The following is a 24020-nucleotide window of genomic DNA, read 5'->3' on the forward strand; positions in this document are numbered from 1 at the left end:
TGTCCTGGGAGAGACAGTGGGAGGTAATTGAATCATGGCGTCAATTACCCCCATCCTGCTGTTCTCATGAGATCTGATGGTTTTATAGGGGCTTTTCCCCCTTTTGCTCTGCATTTCTCCTTCCTGTCACCATGTGAAGAACATGTTTACTTCCCCTACTGCCATGATTGTGAGTTTCCTGAGGCCTCCCCAGCCATGCTGAACTGTGATTCAATTAAGCCTCTTTCCTTTATAAATTACCCAGCCTCAGGTACATCCTTATAACAGCATGAGTATGGACTAATATATCCTTATTTGCTATCTTCCTTTTGTATTCTGACATGAGTAAAGTGTGAAATTGTGCTAAATAGGAATGTATGCTAACTGTGAAACACTCATAATTATTTCAGTAAATTATGAAACATATAGGAGATTCAAAATGGGTATATGCTTATTTAAAATAGATGAAGAAAGTCTTGGAATACATCTTCAGGATACCCCCTGAATTATAGGCCACAATTGTACCTCACAGCATTTATGGCCTCAAATCTAGTGACAGAAACACACCTTAGTTCCATTCTATAGTTTCTAATAAAGATTGATTCTCAAAATAAAAGCTGACTAAAGGGCAGAAATACATACAGTAATCTTCAAGATTTTTTTCTCTTTATCTGCCTGGAGTTAGTTGAAGCAAGCTTTGACAAGTCATTTATTTAATAGTTTTGTGGAACTCATTCCTACTCTTGAACCTGGAATGGAATATAAGAAATAAAGAACAATGGAATCCAATGATGTATTTCAGGATATAATTGGTTGTCTATACTCAAAGCTGATCTTATTACTTGAGATGAAAAAAGTAAAACAAAACATCGTAGTGGAAAAAAAAGTTTATGGTTACTAACCCGAAAAACTTAATTCTTGTAAATAACCTAACCCCAAATAGAAAATATGTGTCATCAAACTAATTTGTGCAAGGCTATAATTTGTGTAGCAATGATTGAGGTATAAATATAACACTTTAGTGTGTTTTAAGTAGTTTTATTCAGATAAGCTATTTTTTTTATGATAGGCTTGAAAATATAGTATTTTTTTTCTAAAACAAGGCTTTTGTCTTTCCTTCTATGGAAAGGTGCATGTCTTTAGTTATTTCTGCTGGACTATTATGTGTGGACTGGCAGGTATTAGCATACTTTTCATAATCCTAATAAGTATCCAGTGGAGCCAGTATGAAACCTCATTTAGAACAGGGCCAAACTGTCTTGCTCGCTGAAACAAGTCCAGTACCTAGCGAGGTGTCTGGTACATTTTCAGGTGCTCAGAAAGGCTGAATTGCTTTGTTTCTTAATTAAATAATATAGACTCAAATCCATTCAGTCCCTGACCAGGACTCTTCATGAAACAGTGGATCTCAAAATCATTCGCTGAACCTACAATATTGCATCAATTGAGAACTTGTTAGAAATAAAAATTTTCAGACCCCATGCCAGACCTTCTAAATCAGAAACTATTGGGGTAGGCCCAGCAATCTGTGTTCAGAAAGCCCTCCAGGTGATTATAATGTGCGCTAAAATTGAGCACCATTGATGTAAACAATCCTCAAATATATTGTGCACAACTTTTTAGAATTATGAGAGTGGCTTAAGGGTATATTACAAGAAGACAATTCCTATGGACAGATTGTGAATAATTTTAATTTCTCAAGAATTTTGTTCTTTTTTTATGTATAGGATAGTTGGAATGTATGTTCTACTTATGAGTATCTTCATTTTAACTATAGGACTATTCCCCTCATGTAGCAAACTGTGTAATTTGTTTAGGACGGCCGACTCAGTTTGAGTTACTGGTACAAATACTGAGACAAGGACCTGAATGCAGATAGATTATTAGGGAGGTGTTCCCAGGAAGCACAAGTGAGGAAGTGGTGAACATGAAAGAGGGTAAGGAGAAAAGCCAGTCAAGCATGTGTTAACAGGAAAGGGTTACAATTGTGGGCAAATAGGTCTCAATCCTGTGGAGAACCATCTCAGAAAGCATGTGTGGAATGTATCTCAGAATCACCCAGTAGAGAGTGGAGAGGCTGAAACATTTATGTCCTTAACCCCATTGTTTGAGAGTTGATCTCCAGTGATTCTAACATATGCTATATTGCAGGTTATATTTGTGTATGGCCAAATATTTGTGTACATTCCAGGTTTTATTTGTGTATGGACAAAGTCATCAGGCAGAGAAGATGAGACACAGCCCTTGAGGTGGGACATGTCAATACACAGGAAGGTTGAATTGTCACTGCCTTGAGAATGGAAGAAGAGCAGAACTGACGATATACAGAACAAGAATGAGGGTCGGCATTAACTATGGGTTAGAAGCCATGAATTTGCAATAACACCAAAGCATACAGTTGTGTGTTCCATTTCTAGGAAAGGTAGAACAGTGAATTCTAAGACATATAAATGGCATACAGAGTAACTCTAATTGTTTTATAGGAAGTATGCAATCATAAACACTGACAGATAAGCATACATGTAAGATTTTTAAGAAAGGTCATGATCACTAAAACAGAGCAGATGACTTTGAATGTTCTTGCTTTATGTGATCATACATGGGTTCCTTTGTCAAATTCTATAATTCTGCTCTGCAAGTGACATTTTTTTTGAGCAGTTGGCATCTGGTGCCTCAGTTTCAACTAACATTCTGTTACCAAACACAGTTCAAACATCATAAGGTAATTTTTCCGTGGTAAGAAAAGGTACTTTATACTTCATCCTAGTGAAATAACACAGGCAGGGAAGTCAATTGCTTGGAATTCTGAAAGGTTTCCATGCTGTCAAGTCCAACACCATTTGAAAGCATTTTTGCAGTAGGCCACAAAGCTGCCTTTTTATGGAAGAAACTAAGAAAGAAATTTAGGAACCCCAGAAAGCTCCAAGGTCCTGTTCTGATTCAGTAAAAATTTCAAAGACTATACCTCCTGAGCTTACTTTGAGAATGACAAACACAAGTAGCTTAGGAAGATGGACGTGGAAATTCACCTTTTGCATTTCTCTGCTTTTCCTTTTGGAAACTTTGTGTAGAAAACATTCAGTTTAACTGTAATTATTCTAGTTTTGAAAACTGCATAACAGGTTCTGCAACTTAGAAGCAGAGGGCTATAAGAAAATTTTGTAGAGCATATCTTTACTAATTATGAACTCTGGCATCCACTCCTGTTTCACTTTATGATTTGGGTGAGTTACTTTAACTTTTTGTTCCTCAATTTCTTCTTATTTAAAATGCACATAATTCTAGTGCTTGCATGATAAGGATGTTGTGAGAATTGAATGAGTTATCTATATATATGTGTATGGTGTATATATAAAAACACATAGTGTCATACACAGTAAGCACTCAATATTAGCTTATACTATTATTATTGACATACTGTAAATAGTGTTCAATAAGCATTTACTGGATAGAATAAATGCTGTCAAGCATGACCATTTATGAGTACTATCAAAAGTACTGCAGTAACTTGAATGATTTTTGAGCACATGTAATGTTCCAGATGCTTTAGATACATTTAGCCATTTAGTCCTCACTATTCCTCCATGAAGAAAATGTCATTCAGCTCATCAGGAACCTGAGACTCAGGGTATGTAACATACTTTGTTATCGTTAAGGGGGTCCAGCATTTGAGTTCAAGCCCATTTATTCAACCTTTATTTTATTTTTCTAGTTTCAGATAGTCTCCAAGTCCTGAGGTATTTGGCTTTGCCAATGTTGAATTTAATATTTCTATACTTAATTACTATGCAAAAAGTTAAGATCTTCTCACTTGAGAAAATGCAAATGGATTCATTTTCTGATTTAATTTTTTAATTAAAATTTTTCTAATGACTTCCTTTTTATGTCAGCTTATCAAATAATTTAGTTCTACATGAGGTAGGAATATCCATAGATGTGTAAGGATGAGTTAGGGCTATAGGGTTCTCTTAGTTCCACAAGCAACATTTAGGAAAAGAAATCTGACCTGTTCCTAGCAACCCATTTTATTGAAACCCTACTATGTGTCACTCACTGTAAAGGGATAGACCAGTGACCAAAATGAAGTCCTTACTGCCATGAAATTTATTCTACAGCACAGAAACAGATGGAAAATAAGTGACTGTGTGTGTACGTTTATTTGTCTCAGGTGGGGTAAATGCTCTAAAGAACAGGACGAAAGTAACAGAGACACATGGAGGGGCAAGAATAGATGATCATAGAAGTCATGCCTGATGAAGTGACATGCAGAGACCTAAATGAAATGAAGGAGGGGGCTATGTGTGTGTCTCTAATGGAAGAGCAATCCAGGAGGCAACATAAAGACCAAGGCTGAACTATATACTAGAGGACCAGCAGGGAAGTCATTACAGCTGAACCAGAGGGACTAAGGGGTTATATAAAATATGGACAACATGGCCCTCACAGCCACTTACATAGCTAACTACGATTTCATTAAGGCTGGGATAGAGGTTGGCTCAGAGTGTCAGGCAAGCACAAAGGTTGGGATAATACTGCTTGGGATTAGGGAGGTAGGAGTGGGAAGGATTTAACATTTTGTTCACAATTTGAGTTATGAGAAACACTTTGTCAAAGAGAGAAACTGAGAAGAGATCAAAAGGAACAAAGCAAAGCATGAAAATCCACAGCTGTGAAGAACTCATATATTGCATTTAGATGTGATCAATAGACTTTAAGGACTTTATTTTTTCTTTATTGACTTCAAGATAGCAAGAAAGCCTTAGTTCATAAACCCTAGCAATTTAGTGCCAATTTGCCCCCACATCATTCTAAGCGTTGATCGGAATCCAACTAAGAACTCATATTCCTTTGTTTGTCTGTCATACTTAAGACCCTGCCAAGGGTCATTTAGCTACTAAAAAATAATAACTACAAGAAAATAAATATTTTAGTGTAATTTTCTGATGGTGCCAAAAGTTACCATATTAGCATATGGTAAAATAGGCAAGGGATGAGGGGTCCTTCAACAAACACTGCTTTTCCTAATGTTTTGGCGTAATGCACCTTAAATCACTACAACAAACATCCAAAAAAACCCAATGCCAGCAGAAACAAAGAATTAAAGACAGTAACACAGTGGTTTCTGACACTGGCAATAATTTTTAAATCTTTATTCTCATGAGGTAAAGTATTGAAATCAAGAATTTACTTTTAATCACCGTTCAATCTTTGTTCAATACTGTAGAACACAGGAAGGTTGGTCTATGCCACATGATGAATGCAGTCTATTTCTTGCATTACACATTAAGAAGCAGAGCAGGTAGCACAATGTTGGCTAAGTCTCAGCGGTGGCATATTTTCATCTCCCACGGGGTGTGGGAAGACCCCACTGCACAGCAGTAACAATAAATCTAGCATATCCGTTTATGAAATAACTTTGGCAGTAATGGCAAGAGGATTTGGATGAAAGTGTATTTGTGGTCTTCCAGCTGGAAGATCAGAGCAGAGATTCTAAAGCAAAAAAGCAGAGTGGAATGGCAGATAGTGGCTGCTTGGATAAGAACAGAAGACAGTTGAGGATCCATGCTGAGCGCAAGGGGAAATGCAAACAAGACAGTCCTTTCAGAATATCCCCATGCTGCCCAGTGTTGGCGTGAGGGATTACTAATGCCATCTGCTGGATATTCTTGGGATTTAAAAATGGAATTTAAACAAATAATACTCCAGTTTCCCTATGTCTTGGCTTCAGTTCTTAAATGAGAAAAACAGCAAAAATAACCAGCTAAAGAAAACAAGTGATGAAAACAAAACTCAGGTCATGTACATGTTTACTATACCTTGAAAAGGTTGGAACTTTGTATGGCCACTGTATTTCAGACAAAGTATTTATAATAATTGAATTTTTTTGGTTGGTATGTGTTTGTTTAGTTTTAGCAGAACTCTGTAGTGGTGCACTTTGGCCATATGCAACACTCAGGCAACTGGATATAGTTTGTACTGTAAATCCACAAAGCCCGTGCTAAAAATATATTATACACTATAAAATTTATATACTACGTACTCTCTTTTGTTGGAGATAACATTGTGGTTTTATTTTGTTTTTAAATCGGGATAAAAATAATTAAAAGGAAAGAAGAACATTTGGTCAAAAACACTACATATCCATTTGTGTCTTATATAAAATATAGTAAGTTATCTTTTGTTTTTGTTTTGTGGAAATATTTTCCTATATCATGCTCTCTGTAGGATTATTGTGAGATTGCAATTTAAAATGACAAAATTCCTTCTGGTATTTCAATAAGATTTTAGAACCTTTAGACATGTGTTGCTAAATTAACATTGATTATAGTCTACATTTTCGAAACCATACTAATCCCATGAGACTTGTAGTGGGGAAAAAAAAATGGTTTCTGTGGTCAAATCCATTTGGAATATTCTATAATCCAAATATCTTCTCCTAGAGATCAATAAGGCACATCAACTGAGATGTGAGGAGTTCATATTTACTGACAGTTTACCACATACCAGTATCTCATTTAATGTTCTTTCTGATTCTATTATGTGCACATTATCATTATTCAAAAGGAAACAGGTTTATAGGGTTTATAATTTGTTCAACGTCACACTAAGAAAATAAAGGTACTGGATCTGACTTCAGAGACTGCACTCACAAGTACAAAGCTATATATCCCATAATATCAATCAGTGAAATAATATATATTGATATAATTTTATGTTAATTATATTTCTATATTCACCTGTTTAAAGCTTTGAGCAATAATATGGTAATATCATCTGTTTAACTTTGTTTAACCCAACATTTCTAAATCTAGTTAGTTACGTACAGGAAACTCATTAATTTTAGTGGAACTAGCGTCCTACAGAATTCAGTTCCAAAAATGCTGATATAATTAAGCTATACTATTGCTATAGATGAGAAGTCAGGAAGGGAGTGGCTCTTTAGTGTTTCTCTGGCCACTTGTTCCAGCGTATCTGCTGGTGTTCTCTGCCGATGCATGTCCTGTGCTGGTCTCCACCTGACGATTTGGAAGGGCTAGAAATAGGGAAGCAAACACCTGATATCTTTGCTGCTGCAGGTGCACAGAGCACTGGAACTCTCTGCATAAATGTGTAATATTTAGGACATCCTGCAAAAGGAACAAGCTTAATTTAGTTAAGCCACAAGGTTGAGTGATAGACAGCATGTTGCTGTTATTGTTCAGTCAATTAAATCATCCCCTGTACTTGTAGGAACTGTTCCACATTTATTACCAGTGAGAAACAAGTTCGGGTAGTGTTGCTGATTTCCTTGTGTTAGATTGCGTTATACTTAGCACATCTAAAGATTTGAGAATGAATGGTGGAAGACACAGTGATAAATTGTCGAGCTTTCCTAAAGATTCAGAAGTTCTAAAGTTCCTGCCAGTGACAGATGGTCTGTCCTTACTCATTGCTTATCTTCCTGACAGGACTTGATTTGTTTTTTCTTTTTTGCTCAATTCCCTTACAGTAAGTTCAGCTTCTTGGGAGGTGGGATAGTTTCATTTGTTATAATTACATTACTATATTTGGAAGTGGCATCAACTCTCTATGAACATGTCATGCTCTTTTTAGATTATTAATGTGCACATGTGTAATGACAAAAGGGAATTATAGGATAAGAGGAAGAGAGGAAATACACTACCAAGGGAAATCCATACCTCAATCTTTCTGTTATTTTGATAACCAAGAATACTATTAAATAGAGTCCTCATTGGATAGTGTTTTTTTAAATAAATATTATTTTAGTACCTCCAATATTTTATAATAATCAAAAACTTTTTGAAAATTTTGGTTAAACCACACAACTAGTGTTTATGAGCTTGTAAAATATTTCTAAGAATTCACACAATGAGCCCAAACAACTATAACAATGATGTGCTTAGATATTAAATAGTTTCCAAATGAAAAATGGAAAATTGCAATCAAATTTCTTAATTCCCTTCATCGATTTCAAATATGTTCACTGCTAAAATAGGAGATTAGAAGATATGCTATTTAGATAAGGAAGGTGGGAAAAGAAAATAATTCCCTGTGGAAGTAAATATAACGACTTTAAAAATTCTAGCTTGTCTACAAATAACTTCAAAAATCCAGAAGTAATTTAGCCCTCAAGTTAATAATGCCACTAGTGTGATATAGCATTATATAGCTGCAAGTGTTACCAGGTGGAAAGAGATCAACATTATTCCCTAGACCTAGGGAAGTTATAATCCTTGTTTAGTGAACATTTTCTCAGATAGTGGCTTTTTAACATTGCTTTATTTTGGTAACATTCAATTACAAAATCTCAGAGAACTCATGCCAGCCCACTGGATATGCATGAAGATGTTAACCTAGACCTAGGGAAGTTATAATGCTTGTTTAGTGAACATTTTCTCAGATAGTAAATGGAAGAATTAATTGTGTAGAACATTACAAAAAAGTTTCAAGCTTCTTTAACACATGGTGTCACAATAATAATACATGGATTTTAGTTGTGTATATAACTAAATGCAATGTATATTGCATATACATTGATATATAACTAAAAAGACAAGACATATCTGTCTTTTTATTCTTAAGGACCATTCTAGTATAATTGGATTTTCTTCTCCAGACAAACATGTGTTGAAAAAAGGTTCTAAATATTCAATATTTTTGAAAAGGCCAACAAATATTGCATAATTTTGAAATCATGCCTTTATAAAATCACAGAAGTAAAAGTTACTCTAGTGTGTATGTTTATTAAAATTTATTAAGATTACAAAAAGGTGCATAGATGAAGTTAATAAAAATGCTTTTCTTTAAAGATAAGATGGGCTAAATTACTCTAATAAGTAGACCCAAAATGTATTGTTTCACTACTAAAGGTTTGTTTCATGTCAGCTCAGTACCACAGCATGGAGTAGAAAAGGGGAGTCTGCTCCGTGCACTGGATCTATTGTGCCTTCCAAGGTCCTCTACGCATGACGTCACAATCCTAGTAAGCTGGAATGGACAGAGAGCAGACACAAGCACATGGGAGGTTTTATGAATCAGGTTTGAAAGTGGCGTACATCACTCTGCTCACATTTGATTGGTACTCAGTCACGTGGCCTTGTAATTCTACCCTGCAGTGGAGGATGGGAAATGTAGCCTACCTGAGTGTCCCAGCAGAAGGAGAGAATGGATTTTCATGATCATCTTGCAGTTTCTACCACATGAACCCTTGACTTTGCTTAAAAATAGAGATGACTTTAAATGATTATGCTATTAATATAGTCTAGTTTTTCTGATAAACTTTGTATCCCCTCACTTGTTTGTAGGGCAGGGTATTTTTAAAATTCATTTAGTAACCTAAATTGGAGACTAAGTTTGAGGACTAATTATTTTAGAATAGTTGGTTAAATAGAACTGGTAGGAGACCTGGGAACTTGAGAACCCAAAAGAAATTCAAATAGACTCTTTCTTGAAGATGCACATTAAGACATATAGGACTCATACTGAAGGTTCACAGATACTTAATGCCCACCTATGGTGAAGAGCACTCAATTGAGAACATGAAGATAGATCATTTATTTATTTATCTGTAGTAATGTGCTAATAATTGTTTGCTTGTAACAAATTTATACTGTTAAAATATCTTATATGTTAATACTCATGAATAAAACCAAAGACAAGAAGGAGAGATTATCTCCTTGCTGACCCTAAGCAACAGAGGACAGTACAATGAGTAGAATCATGACTTTAGACAACACATTTGTCTTTCTTCTTCACAGAAATACAAGATTTGTGCCTCAATATTATTTCATGCTTTTGCCTAAAATACTTTAAGATGAAGAGCCATGGGTAAATTTTATAGTCTAGATAGTTACTGATAAGTTATTATCATAACTCATACCTTCTACTTAGTCCATAAATGCTGTTGCACAAAACAACTTCTCATTTAGTAATTTCTACAGGTAATGCAGAGTGCTCATAGTTTAAATTTTGCTTTATCTGATTACATAGTGAAGGTTATTATTTAGCTTAAAATGAGGATAACTTAAGCTAAATAGAATCACTCTACTACTATTACTTCAGAAGTATTTTAAATCTATACTGTCTATCTATTGGTATTCACTTCTTTTTCTCTGAGTTCTATTTACATATTTTAGTAGTGATTTACCCCCTTCTACAACGTATTTCTCTTTATTTTACCCAGAAACCCACTTTTCTTATATCTTAGTTTCTAGTTTGAAGTCTTTCAAATCTAATAGAGTCCCACATATTTTCTATTACTTTTTATTGCTAATAAATTATTCATTATTTGTCTCTAAGATGACTAAAGTAAAACAATCAGATATGGATTACCATTACTAGTATAAAGTGTTTTTTAGCGAAAACTGAAAACTGCCATAAGTTAATTTTAAATATTAAGTTTCACCTATAAGTTGAGTATACATATGTTTCAAAAATGATAATAATAAACGTTAAAAGTAGATAACATATCCTCAATTCTCTGATAATGTACTATCTATATACCTCAATAAAGTCACAGGGAACAACGTGATGTATAATGGAATAGTATGAAACTTGTACCAAATGTTAAAAAACCAAGATTCTGCAACTAATTATGTACTTTGAAAAAACATTGAGTCGCATACCAAATATATTTCCAGTTTTATTTTTTGTGATGCAATGCATCTCTTAGCAGGTACTTCTCAGTAGGACAAAGAATAGCCACGAAAATGCAATTCACATTTTATAACAACTCCTTGATAGCTATTTGAAGCCATCTTCATTTGAAACCCAATCGTTGAGTGTTATTGCTAAAAACAACAGAATATCTCCTACAAAATAATCTCACTTATTATACGCCCATGCCATGCGTAAATCAGAAGAACACATCTTAAAATATGTATGATAATATTTAGCAGAGTGGAAACCTTGATACAGAAACTGCCCCTACTATACACACACACACACACACACACACACACACACAAACATCTGAAGTTTAACTTTTTTGGCCTAAGCCAAGAATCATTTAGAATAAACGTATCTGAAGTTGGTCAAACAAGAGTGCTACCCATATATTTTTGTTCTTCCTGTTAAATATATTTTATTTATTTTCATCTTATTAGCAATCTAAAAGCTACTAAAATTTCCTACCCATGCTTTAATGCTAATATGTTGTCTATCACTTTTTGTATTTAACTTTCAGATAATTTAAGAATTAGATCACCTTAGAATACACATGACAAAAATTTGCAGGAGAATATAGAGCAGTTTACTTAGTCAAAACAGTAGAAAGCATATACACAGAGAAGTAGCAGAAGATAAGAATATTAAATTAGAGCCAGATTGTAGAAGCTATGTACTTTGATATTTATTAGGTAGATGATAAAAAGCCATCAAAGTTTATTTTGAGTAGGGAATGTGATTTGAAATTTTATCTCCACTCTCAGTACATTTTATTTATGTATTTTTTTTTCTGTTGAAACCCATGGTTTTCTAGGTTTTGATGAATTATATTTTCAAATTTAATTAGCAAGTATACAGTGCATTTATGTGTCAAACACAAATGCATCTACAGTGTTTTGCTAATGATTTTTCCATCTTCAATTAAGTAACAAAGACCTTTCTAGCATACAATTCTTTTTTTTTTTTTTTTTTTGTCATTTGCAAAGTATATTCATTAGTTTGCTTTGTTTTGCATGATTGCTTTTGACTGATAGCTGATTTGTTTTCTATTCTAGGTTGTGGAGACTAATTTGGTTGCTTTTGACTGTCACTGGATCATTATAAATGAGGTAAAGCTAACTAAACCTTATTGTTAACTCTGTGTCCTTTTTTCACGTATATAACTGTAGCATTTCCAATCCTTGAACTGGCCTTGAATTTTTAAAAGGAAACAACACATGAAGTAAACATTCAACTTACTGAGTGAATGCTGTTTAACAAAAATAGAATGAAGTTTTTAAAAATGATAAGGGGCTTTATATTAATAAAATAAATGGAGAAAGTCTTTCTCACTGAGTATCTTTTAGCTCTTTCTGTTGGCTCATACTGCCTGCTCAAGGAGATCATCTTTATAAAAAGTACAGTTCTACTTTGTAAGCAAAGTAAACTCCTCCCAGCGGAGTGCTTGCGTTCCGTTTATATTTTAATGTTGTTTCTAGAACTGTTAAGTCCACCCTCTTTACATGAGTATTAAAAAGTTCAGCATATGAATATGAATAAACAGAGAACAGATTTTTCCCTTTTCATAAGGAAGTACAACTGTTTTCAAATCTTTAGACTTGTCAAATTCTTGTGAAAGTCTTTTGATTTTTGCAAAGATAATACATAAGATTAAAAATATATTACAACCTAAAAGCCCTGTGAAATAAGTTTTCCATTAGTACCTGCCAGTCAGAAATGGAAGGAATAATGAGCAGATCAGTCATGGACAAGTAATGTGATCACATGGATTTTTCCTCAACAAGATGTAGTACTTGGTCATACCTATTATTTATGAATAAAAATAATGTATTATTTGTTCATTATACTAAATACACAATTCTAGACTAATAAGATTTGTTTTATGGACAAAATAGTATTTTTGGGTAAGAATCCTGGTTTTCTAGTCAGCAAGACAAGTTTGATCCTGGCTATGAAACTCAGTAGCTGTCTTAACATGGATATCAGCTTTTTGTGCCTCAGTTTATTCATTTGGACAAGTATAATAACAATTACTTCCCAAGTTCATAATAGAAGTTAAATGAGGTATTATCAGGTGCTCTTAACATAGTACTTGACAAATGACACTCAAGAATGGTACTGCAATAATGATCATATCACATTAAAATTCAGAGATCATTCTCTTATATATTATTTTGTGGAATACTAAACCATATTCTCTGAAGTACTGAAGGAATGAAGTCCATAGAGAATAAATTATTTTCCTCTTTTTACACAGAGAAGTGAAAATAATTCCCAGTTTCAACTTGTTTCTCTGACACTATACTTCATTGATTGAATGATCCTTTTTATTTCAGAGTAAAGACACCGAAACCACCTTACAAGTCTGATTTTGGTCTGCCAAACTTTAGGTTTCTATGAATTTTAGCTGTATTTCTCATGCCAAAATAAGATAGGTTTTTCTGATATTTCCTCAGACAATACGTATATGGAGATCTGCTTTTCAATAAAGTTCTGATACCTTCTAAATTTCAAGTATGTCTTAATTTTCATGTGGAATGACTAAACATTGTGATAGAGGGAAAGACAAAGCAAAAGGAATTTAACAAACCTTCATAACTTTTCAAATTAAGTATTTTCATTTCAGTTTTTCTCCAAGGAAACCAAGTTTCAAAGAAATTAAACAATTCAGCAAATATTACACAACTATTAGTGATGATAATGGGATTTAAAGCTTAATCTTTTTCAGTGTAAAGCTTTGGTTGATTTTGTTTTGTATGTTTTGTTTTTAGCTTTTAAGTTCAGGGGTACATGAGCAAGTTTGTATGTAGGTAAACTCATGTTGTGGGGGTTTATTGTACAGATTATTTTGTCATCCAGGCATTAAGCCTTATGCTCATTAGTTATTTTTCCTGATCCTTTTCTTCTTCCTACTCTCTGCCCTTCAGTAGACCCCCAGATGTGTTGTCACCCTCTTTGTGTCCATGTGTTTTCATCACCTAGCTCCCACTTACAAGTGAGAACATGAGGTATTTGGTTTTCTGTTTCTGCATTAGTTTGCTGAGGAAAATGGCTTCCAGCTCCATTCATATTTCTGCAAAGGGCCTATCATTCTTTTTGTGATTGCACAGTATTCCACAATGTATATGTTCCACATTTTCTTTATCCAGTCTACTATTGATGGGTATTTATGTTGATTCCATGTCATTACTATTGTGAATAGTGATGCAATGAACATAGGCATGCATGTATCTTTATGATAGAACAATTTATATTCATTTGGGTATATTTATATTGGGTATATTCACCCAGTAATGGGATTGCTGGGTGAAATGGTAGTTCTGCTTTTAGGTCTCTGAGGAAATCACCAGACTGTTTTCCACAATGGTTGAACTAATTTACACTCCCACCACAAACAATGTATAAACATTCCTTTTTCTTCACAACCATGCCAGCATCTGTTATTTTTCGACTTTTTAGTAATAGCCATTATGACTGGCGTGAGATAATTATCTCATAGTGGTTTTGATTTGGATTTCTCTAATGATCAGTGATGTTGAGCTTTCTTTCATATGATTATGATCACATGGTGCATTATTTTTAAAAGTGTTGATGTCCATTTTACCACTTTTAAGTGGAGTTGTTTGGTTTTGCTTTAAATTTTTTAAGTTCTTATAGAACTTAAGGATAATAGACCTTTGTTAGATGCATAGTTTGCAAAAAATTTTTCCCCTTCTGTAGGTTGTTCACTCTCATGATAGTTTCTTTTGCTGTGCATATAAGCTTTTTAGTTTAATTTGATTCCATTTTTCAATTTTTGCTTTTATTGCAATTGGTTTTGTCATCTTTGTTATGAAATTTTGCCCATTCCTCTGTATTGTCTAGGTTGTCTTCCAGGGTTTTTCTAGTTATGGGTTTTACATTTAAGGTTTTAATCCATCTTGTGTTATTTTTTGTATATGGTATAAGAAGGTGGTCCAGTTTCAATCTTCACCATATGGCTTGCCAGTTATCCCAGCACCATTTATTATTAAAGGAAAGTGTCCTTTCCCCATTGCTTATTGTTATCAGCTTTGTCAAAGATAAGATAGTTGTAGGTATGCAGCCTTATATCTGGACAATCTGTTCTGCTGCATTCATCTGTGTGTCTGTTTTTGTACCAATATCATGCTGTTTTGGTTAGTGCAGCACTGTAATATAGTTTGAAGTCGGGTAACATGATGTCTCTAGCTTTGTTCTTTTCCCTTAGGATTTTGTTTTTTCATACATGCTTTTTGATACATTTTCACTTAGAATTTTGTTTTTGACTGTGAAAACAACATCGTCACCCACTGTTTAAGGCTCAGTTTGTACTTTTGAAGAAATAGCCTCTTCATATGATATAGGTGCACCCTCAATAGATTAGCATGTATTTAATTGGTAATAAATAAATATTTTTGATAATTACCTTTATGGTTTATATTTTTGAAATTTCTACTTCCTCAGTTATAATCTTATGGGAGCTATTTATGTCACTAGCTTTTTTTGGTTTTAATTATTTTCTAGATTACTTTTTTGAAATAAAGATTCTTCTAATTTTTTGTTTTCATTTCATATCCTACTTTGGACAGGGTATAGACTACACAGATTTCCTGATGCAAAACCAGCTGGAGTCATTTTACCTATTCATGTCAGTCAACTTGATTAGAAAAATAAAGCGACTTATTACCTCCTTAGAGAAATTGATTAATCTAGATGAGTTAATGCTTATAATCACTAAATTGAAATGGCCATTCTCCTCTGATGGTTGATAAGATTGCAAAAGGAACCCCTTAATTAATTAATTGTTTTTTTTATATGCAATTTAGCTTCTACAAGTATACCCGAACTTAAAAGTATAAACTGAAGTAGAGCTTCTGAGAACAACATGGTCATTAACACACTGTTTAAGACTCAATTTGTACTTTGGAAGAAGTGGCATCTTCATATTATCTAGGTGTAGCCTGAATAGACTAGCAAGTATTTCACTGGTAATAAATAGTATGGAAAGAATAATAAAAATTTGTTTTATTGTATTTTTTGTGTTATGATTCATGTTTTTAAACTTATTAAATTTTATTTCATAAAATATTAGAAATATTGTCAATAAGTAGATGCTCCATAATTTGGGCCACTATTTTGCAAAATAAAATATCCGTATAAATAAAGCAGTTTAACTGGTAAATAACTCCATAAATGTTAGAAGTCTAGGAGATGATTTAAGGAGACCTCAATTATTTTCTTATCCTTCAAACTTAGGTTTTCTACTGTGAACTGTCTAATAAAACCTAACCATCACAATCACTGAAACCTTTATCTCTTTCTTACCCACAGTCCTACTTTCTTGTCCTCCAGCAGAGGTACAATTTCTTTTGGGCAAGTCACACTGCCTAGCCTCTTAAAAATACAATGTCCACAACCCATACCATTTACATTACACCAGTTAGTACTTTTATCTGAACAAGGTTAAAACTCAGATAATGTGCAAACGTTTTCTGTATTTTAACCCGTAAAAAAAATTATTGGCTGATATATCCAAAATCAACACTCTCACTTTCAAATTATTCCATTCACCCACCTCATTATTCCCATTCATCGACTGTATTCTGAAATATGCCTCAGAAAATGACTTTTACACTTTTCTTGCACACTTTTCATTTACATGCTTGTTTATGGGAATTTATAATGGATGAATTATAATTTTCCCTCGTTTCTATAAATGAAAAAAAAACATGGATTTCTCAAAATTGCTAGGAAGCTAATAAACTTTAAATATAATAATAAAAAACCCTCAAAATATGCAAATGCCCATTTTGGCTGAACATGGAGAACATGAATCTGTCTAGTTTTGTTTGTGTAGCTATTATTTTGTTGCTAATTTTAAAATGGGTTGCAGACATTGATTTAATCTTATTGCATCAATAGTTTTTAAAGGAGTGAATATAAATCAAAGTTGGCATTGTGCATCATGATAGAAATTGATGTAGAAACTTGAAAACAATATATTTTTTTCATTTGCATTAAGTGTGCTATAATAATGAGAGGCTGTGCTAGCTCATATGGTGTAATCAATCATATGTTAGTGCTTGGTAATAGTATTTATCTTCTCCGCGCAATCAGTGGATCCAGCTCAGAGCAGCCTTTCCATGCAAGTATTGTCATCCCTTCAGGGCCCTAAAGCAGATGGCCTAACAATTTATTTAAGTTTTACAGAAGTTAGAAATTCAGATAGGAAGATGTGCACTGTTCAGACCTGCAAGAAGCACAATGCTTCATGTACCCTTCTATTGCCTGATAATATAGAATATGACCTTTGTTGTCTTGATGTGATTTTACTGGCTTTTTACTTAATTTGAATAGTTTAAGACATTATTCTCTGTTAATCTGAGTACTCCTGAGTACTACATTTAAGGAGAAAGTTGTTGGTTTGGGTTTTTTTGTTTTGTTTTGTTTTTGTTTTTTGACAGAGTTTCACTCTTGTCACCCAGGCTGGAATGCAATGGCACGATTTTGGCTCACTGCAAGCTCTTCCTCCCAGGTTCAAGTGATTCTCCTGCCTCAGTCTCTCGAGTAGCTGGGATTACAGGCATGTGCCACCAGGCCTGGCTAATTTTTGTATTTTTAGTAGAAATGCGGTTTCACCATATTGGCCAGGCTGGTCTCGAACTCCTGACCTCGGGTGATCTGCCCGCCTCAGCCTACGGAAGTGTTAGGATTACAGATGTGAGCCACCGTGCCCGGCCGGTTTAGGGGGATTTTGTTGCTGTTTTGAGATTTAAAAAACCTATATGTGTAATGGATGGTTTTCATTTTTTCTAGTTTAATGATGAATTGAACTGCTCACTTCTAAGCTTTCAAGTAGAAAGTTGCCATTCTGCTACTCTTCCTGTTGGTACATAGCCTACAGCTGGATTTGTTCCATTTTCTAACATTTGCATAATTGATTCATATTAATGTTAAATTTTACAGAAGCATCAAGGGGTCATCTTTGCTAAAATATGAAAAATATAAACAAATAAGAAACAAACACCACATAATAGAGGGCTTAATCTTAATACTAAAATCTGCTTTATTTAGAATCGTTTAACATTTTAAAGCATTCTGGTGTCTAGAATTAAAATTTCAGGTATCAGCCTTTAAAAAATAATAAAATCTTACCATTCATTCATTCATTAAATTTTGCATTTATCAACATTTATTGATACCTACTATGAGCCAGAATATTTGTTAGATGCTAAGAGATATAAGAATGGGAAAAAAGGAAACTATTCCTCTGAAATAGTTATTTTTAATCTGAATTGGCATCTGATCTAATGGATTCTGAGAGTCTTTTCTTCCCCACAATCTTATTCATTTAAACCTAAAGCTGATATACTACAAGGATTCAGGAATGATTCAATTTTCCTAAGAGATTTCTTCTGGGAAATGGCTGTTTCTAGATGGGGTTGTATCCCCAGAAGGTATTTTAGCATTCCTTTTTTCTTCCTTGGGGCTTTCACAGTTCAGGATTCAACCTACATTAAATTATTAAAGCAAAGTGAATAAGAATAGTTTGCCAGACATATTGACTTTGATTCTTAATAGTTTTCAAATATCTAGGTAAATTATTTTTGGGAAAAAAGGCTTGCTTAGCCTAAATAAGTAAAATAGAAAAAGCTAAGTCACTAAAAAATATTTAATCATTTTTACTGCAATGTGAATTCTACTTTTATGAATGTACTCAATAAAATAAAGAATATAAGAAGGAAAATAATTTTATAATTTGGGTTCTTTAAATTACTTAGAGCTCGGGAATACTCTATATCTTTTAAAAGATTAAGATATTTAGTGGTTCTGTGGGCTTGGGAGAGTGAATACTTTATTGGTAAACTAGTTCTTCACATGATTATTTTTAAAAATCTGACAGTTTAAACATTTTTTAAAAATTCAGAGCATTAGAATAATATAGATCCTAGTAGACTGCATAACATTTTAATGTACAAGTTTATTTCTGGGTTTTTTTTTTCCATTTAAATGGATCTCTTTATAGATTAAATGATCACTTATCTTTCAGTGTTTATATAACATTGCATCTGCCACTCTTGAAATGCCCCTTTTGAAATGCACAAGTAAAGTTCCGTAAATATAAAATAGCTGCCGAATCAAGTTTTCATATCACTTTTAAACTGTTTTTGAGATCACATGTCAAGACTAAAAGTGTAAGTGAATTTTTTGAGACAGATTGTCTGTTAGTTTCATTCAGAATGACAGATTTTTTTCTTCCCAGAAAATTACTTTCTCTTCCCTTCCCCATATAATAATAGGCAAAATACACTCAATTCAAATTGACATTTCTTCAGATATATTTTAGTTGTTTAGGTGCCTGAGAACTTCATCTTTGGAAACCTATGAAAGGTAACCATCCGTTTTCCCTTTTTGTGGGTTTGAAAAATGTTCTCTTAAAGGATTTGGCTCATGATAGATGACTACATCATTCCTTCCAGAATCATCAGGAAATTAAATGCTCAAATAAGGTATCTTTACAGTTTTAAATTCTACCATTCATAAATATTAATCTAAATAATTCCTGTAAGGAAATATGGACTTGTGTAACTTCTTCAGAGACTGTTTCTTTTGATGACATTGATAAATTCATCCCATGAATAGAATATTATGAATGAAGAGCTTCAAGTCTTCCTGAATCTTTGTTTATAAACTGAGAATAAATAGCATCTGAATGAGAGTATCATCTGTTAGCAGAAAATGGGATAATAAAGTAATTAGTATTTTGCTTAACATATAGTAGATATTTATTAAATGTAAATTTTTATCCAACATACTGATATGTCATTCATTGTGAGTGGTGTATATAGAGACAGTATTGTTTGATAGCATGTTGGTAAACCTTAGCATTGCTAAAGCAAAAAATACCATATACCTAAAACAACTTAGTTAATATTATGAGAAAAGTGGTACAATTTTCCATTGCCTTTCAAATTAAAGTTCCTGTCTTTATCATTTGTAATTTTAAAAATTGAAAGACATTGAATGGCAATATTAATATTAATTAACTTTAAAAGATGTCTGGTTAAAATCAGGGCTTCAAATGGAGTTGACAGGATACCATTTAATCCTACTTTGTGAGTAGATTACATAGAATTTAAAAGCGGCCTGCTCCTTGCCAGATAAAGTTTTTGGTGGCCACTGAAATGGCACAGACTAAAGGAAAAAGATGGCATTTTAAATTGAGAAAAAACATTTTTATGGAACATTAAGGATTGATTAAATGCCCAGAAATCCAGGATATTGCACTAGATATAGTTGATGGCAGGCATTATTTTATTTTCAGAACAATTTATACTTCATAAAGAGCATATATAAAGGGTGATTTTTGAATCTAACATATGCTACAAGAAAGAACAATATATAATTGATCTGGTAAGGAAAAAAAGGAAATTTACATCTATGAATTATCTCTTTTATTTCATTGTTCTGTTGTAATTTCTTAGATCAAACCTTGGAAATGCTTACTGTAACCCAAAACTTATTTTGTGTCTAATATTTTATTTATGTTGCCATAAGAATTGACTGAAACCAATAGTATGTTAATTACAAAGACTTCATTGGATTAAAAGGTTTCAAATGAACACTATTAAGCACAAACTTCTCTAGTAAAGACTACCTTAAAACGAAAATTTATATTGATCACTTTTATCCTAATTCCATTTAGAATAGATAAAATTTGTTTAGATAAAATTCATTTAGATAAAGAGCACTGGGTTTCTCATCTCATCCTGATTCTTACCAAGAGAAACATACAAGTTAACATCAATAATTCTAATAAATTATTAGAAAAACTCCTTATATATCCTCTTGCTCTACTTGCCTCAGTTAAAAGCCACATTTTTCATTGCTAATTATGTGTGTGTGTGTGTGTGTGTGTGTGCATATGTATGTATGTGTATGTGCGTGTGTATAACTCTTACATGGCAAATACCTTCCTAGATACTCAAAGTAATAGGTAATTGAAATCCATTAATTAATAATAAACTATAATAGCAACTTACTTTGTGACCTTTTTAAATGTTTCGACCACACCTATATGTTTCTAAAATGTTCAACATTATAAATTATAAACTTATTATTAATAACCATATGTAAGTCAATTGCTTCATTTAGAATTGTTAGGCCCTAATGTATATAATTTAAAGCACAGAAAACAACTACAAATGAATAGATCATTTTAACAAAAATATGTTGCTTTCTTCGCTAAGCATTAAGCCAATATATTACAGTAACAGAATCCCTAACATTTACAGATAACAACTCAGTAGATTTGTGTTTTGTTACTGTATTAAAGTATCTCTAATTCTTCCACCTCTGATCTTATAGGAAATAAACGATGTGGACGTACAGGAACTTGTAAGAAGGTCAATTGGAAGGTTGACGATCATTCGGCAGACATTTCCAGTTCCCCAGAATATAAGTCAGCGGTGTTTCCGTGGCAACCATCGAATATCTTCAACATTGTGTGATCCAAAGGATCCATTTGCTCAGAATATGGAGGTATATTATAAATGACAGGATATTTCTTCCAGGGTGCTTTGTTGGGCAATTGCAAGGAGAGCTTTATGAGTTGCATTGGATTCAGAATTGTATGTGTTATTTCTGAACAATTCTCCTCCTCCAGCAATTTCATAAGTCTGATGGGGAGAAAGTGCTAAGAATTTGCATCTTTGTTCCTTTTGATCTCACTATAAAAAATTTCTACTTGTTTAATAAAAAATATAATAAGTAAAGATTATTTTCTTCTAAACAAGTAGGTCCATAATATTTCTCATAGGAGAATTTGTAGTTGGAACTACTGATTCCAAACTCCCAATTATTAAACTAATAAGTGTGTTTGACTTTCGTGGCATAAGAAGGACATAGATACTTATTCTTTTTTAAAAAGATTGGTCTCCAGTTTGAATAACTCCAACAACAAAAAAATAAATATGAAAAATTTGCTGTAGCATTTTATGGTCACATCCAACTCCGAGAGGATATAGCTGAAACTTTCAGCATCCAGAATGCAACAAAGAATTTGAAAGGTATAAATACAATCTCTGAACAGCAAAACAGAGAACACCAAGTCCCGGTAGCTTACTCATAAGAATGCCCTTTAAATACTTACTTGAAGCTTATTTCTTTTTCTTAAGGAAAACCCTCTCTGATTTGTTTTCACTTTGCACTGGAGATCTCAATATGTCAATCTGGAGGGGCTGTTACACAAAACAAGCACACAGGACAACAGCACCGAGCCTTAAGGAGCCCTCTCAAGGCAAGAGACAGGAGAAAAAATCAATCAGATAAACTAACTCATATATCCTGTCAGCATAGTACTCTTCCTGCAAAAACAAATCTGTGCCATAAAACAGCTCCTAAAGGTATTACTGCGGTATAATGCTAGCATATAAGTTAATATTTAAACAATAACCCTGAGATATCAGCAAATATTAAAGGTATCACCAATTTTAGAAGTCAACAAAACCTAATATATTTTAGAAACCTGTTCTTTAAAATATTTACTATAGGAAACATTTTTATCATTATTATTATTATTATACTTTAAATTCGAGGGTACATGCGTACAACGTGCAGGTTTGTTACATATGTATACATGTGCCATGTTGGTGTGCTGTACCCATTAAATCGTCATTTACATTAGGTAGATCTCCTAATGCTATCCCTCCCCACTCCCCCCTCCCCACAATAGGCCCCGGTGTGTGATGTTCCCCTTCCTGTGTTCAAGTGATCTCATTGTTCAATTCCCATCTATGAGCGAGAACATGCAGTGTTTGATTTTCTGTTCTTGCGATAGTTTGCTGAGGATAATGGTTTCCAGCTGCATCCATGTCCCTACAAAGAACATTAACTCATCCTTTTTTATGGCTGCATAGTATTCCATGGTGTATATGTGCCACATTTTCTTAATCCAGTCTGTCACTGATGGACATTTGGGTTTATTCTAAGTCTTTGATATTGTAAATAGTGCTGCAATAAACATACGTGTGCATGTGTCTTTATAGCAGCATGACTTATAATCCTTTGGGTATATACCCAGGAATGGGATGGCTGGGTCAAATGGTATTTCTAGTTCTAGATCCTTGAGGAATCGCCACACTGACTTCCACAATGGTTCAACTAGTTTACAGTCGCACCAAAGTGTCAAAGTGTTCCTATGTCTCCACATCCTCTCCAGCACTTGTTGTTTCCTGATTTTTTAATGATTGCCATTCTAAGTGGTGTGAGATGGTATCTCATTGTGGTTTTGATTTGCATTTCTCTGATGGTGAGTGATGATGAGCATTTTTTCATGTGTCTGTTGGCTGTATGAATATCTTCTTTTGAGAAGTGTCTGTTCATATCCTTTGCCCACTTTTTGATGGGTTTGTTTGTTTTTTTCTTGTATATTTGTTTGAGTTCTTTGTAGGTTCTGGATATTAGCCCTTTGTCAGATGAGTAGATTGCGTTTTAGTACTTCAGGATTTTCAGTTTTAACAGTTCGGAAATATAAGCCTAAGAAAATTAGTTACTCTCTAATAATACTAGATAAATAAGGTGATTTTGCAAAACTACTCTGAAAAATAACCCCACAACCTCCCTATCCTTAGTCACCTTTGAATTTTTAAAAAAGGACTTGCCATTTATCCAAACATTTCTTCCAATTATTATCATTATAGTGCACAGATTGGCTCCAGTATCATTGCCCTGTAACTTTCTGTTCCCTACTACATTTTAAGCTCCTTTAGAATAGCTTCTTTCCATGACCAGGTACAGTGGCTACACCTGCAATCCCAGCAATCTGGGAGGCCAAGGTGGAGAATCATTTGAACCCAAAAGTTTGAGACCGGCTTGGGCAGCATGGCAAAACCCATCTCTGTAAAAAAAAAAAAAAAAAAAAAAAATTAAAAATTAAAAATTAAAAATAAATAAATACATTAGCCAGGTATGGTGATACCCACCTGTAGTCCCAGCTACTCAGGAGGCTGAGGTGGGAAAATCACCTGAGTCCTAGAGGTAGAGGCTACAGTGAGCCAAGATTGTGCTACTGCATTCCAGCCTGGGTTTCAAAGTGAGTCCTGATCTCAAAATAAATATGTCCCTTCAAGAACCCAGCATCATAAGTACCGATAACGTGCTTCTCTACCATTTCCTCCATCATAATTACCACAGTGCTTTGGATCTGTGTGAATATATATATTTGAATGTAATTAAGGAGATGGCAATAGGCAAAGTAAATCCTCTGAAGCCTTAACGACATCACTTTAAATTTCAGTTCCACCCTTATCTATATGTGTATTATTTCATTCTCACACTGCCATGAAGTACAGGGAAGAGATGTAATTGGCTCACAG

General features: G+C 33.6%; 1 protein-coding gene across 2 annotated transcripts in view; it reads left to right on the forward strand.

Annotated features, from left to right (window-relative positions):
- Positions 1 to 24020, forward strand: part of GRID2 (glutamate ionotropic receptor delta type subunit 2) — a 1491924-nt gene that overhangs the window by 907646 nt on the left and 560258 nt on the right. For both annotated transcript variants that reach the window (XM_023195441.3, XM_023195442.2), the window contains 2 exons: positions 11700 to 11753; positions 21013 to 21186. In XM_023195441.3, the coding sequence (XP_023051209.1) occupies positions 11700 to 11753; positions 21013 to 21186 (228 nt within the window). The remainder of the gene's footprint in view (positions 1 to 11699; positions 11754 to 21012; positions 21187 to 24020) is intronic.

This window comes from Piliocolobus tephrosceles, chromosome 3, assembly GCF_002776525.5.
Source record: "Piliocolobus tephrosceles isolate RC106 chromosome 3, ASM277652v3, whole genome shotgun sequence".
Taxonomy (NCBI): domain Eukaryota; kingdom Metazoa; phylum Chordata; class Mammalia; order Primates; family Cercopithecidae; genus Piliocolobus; species Piliocolobus tephrosceles.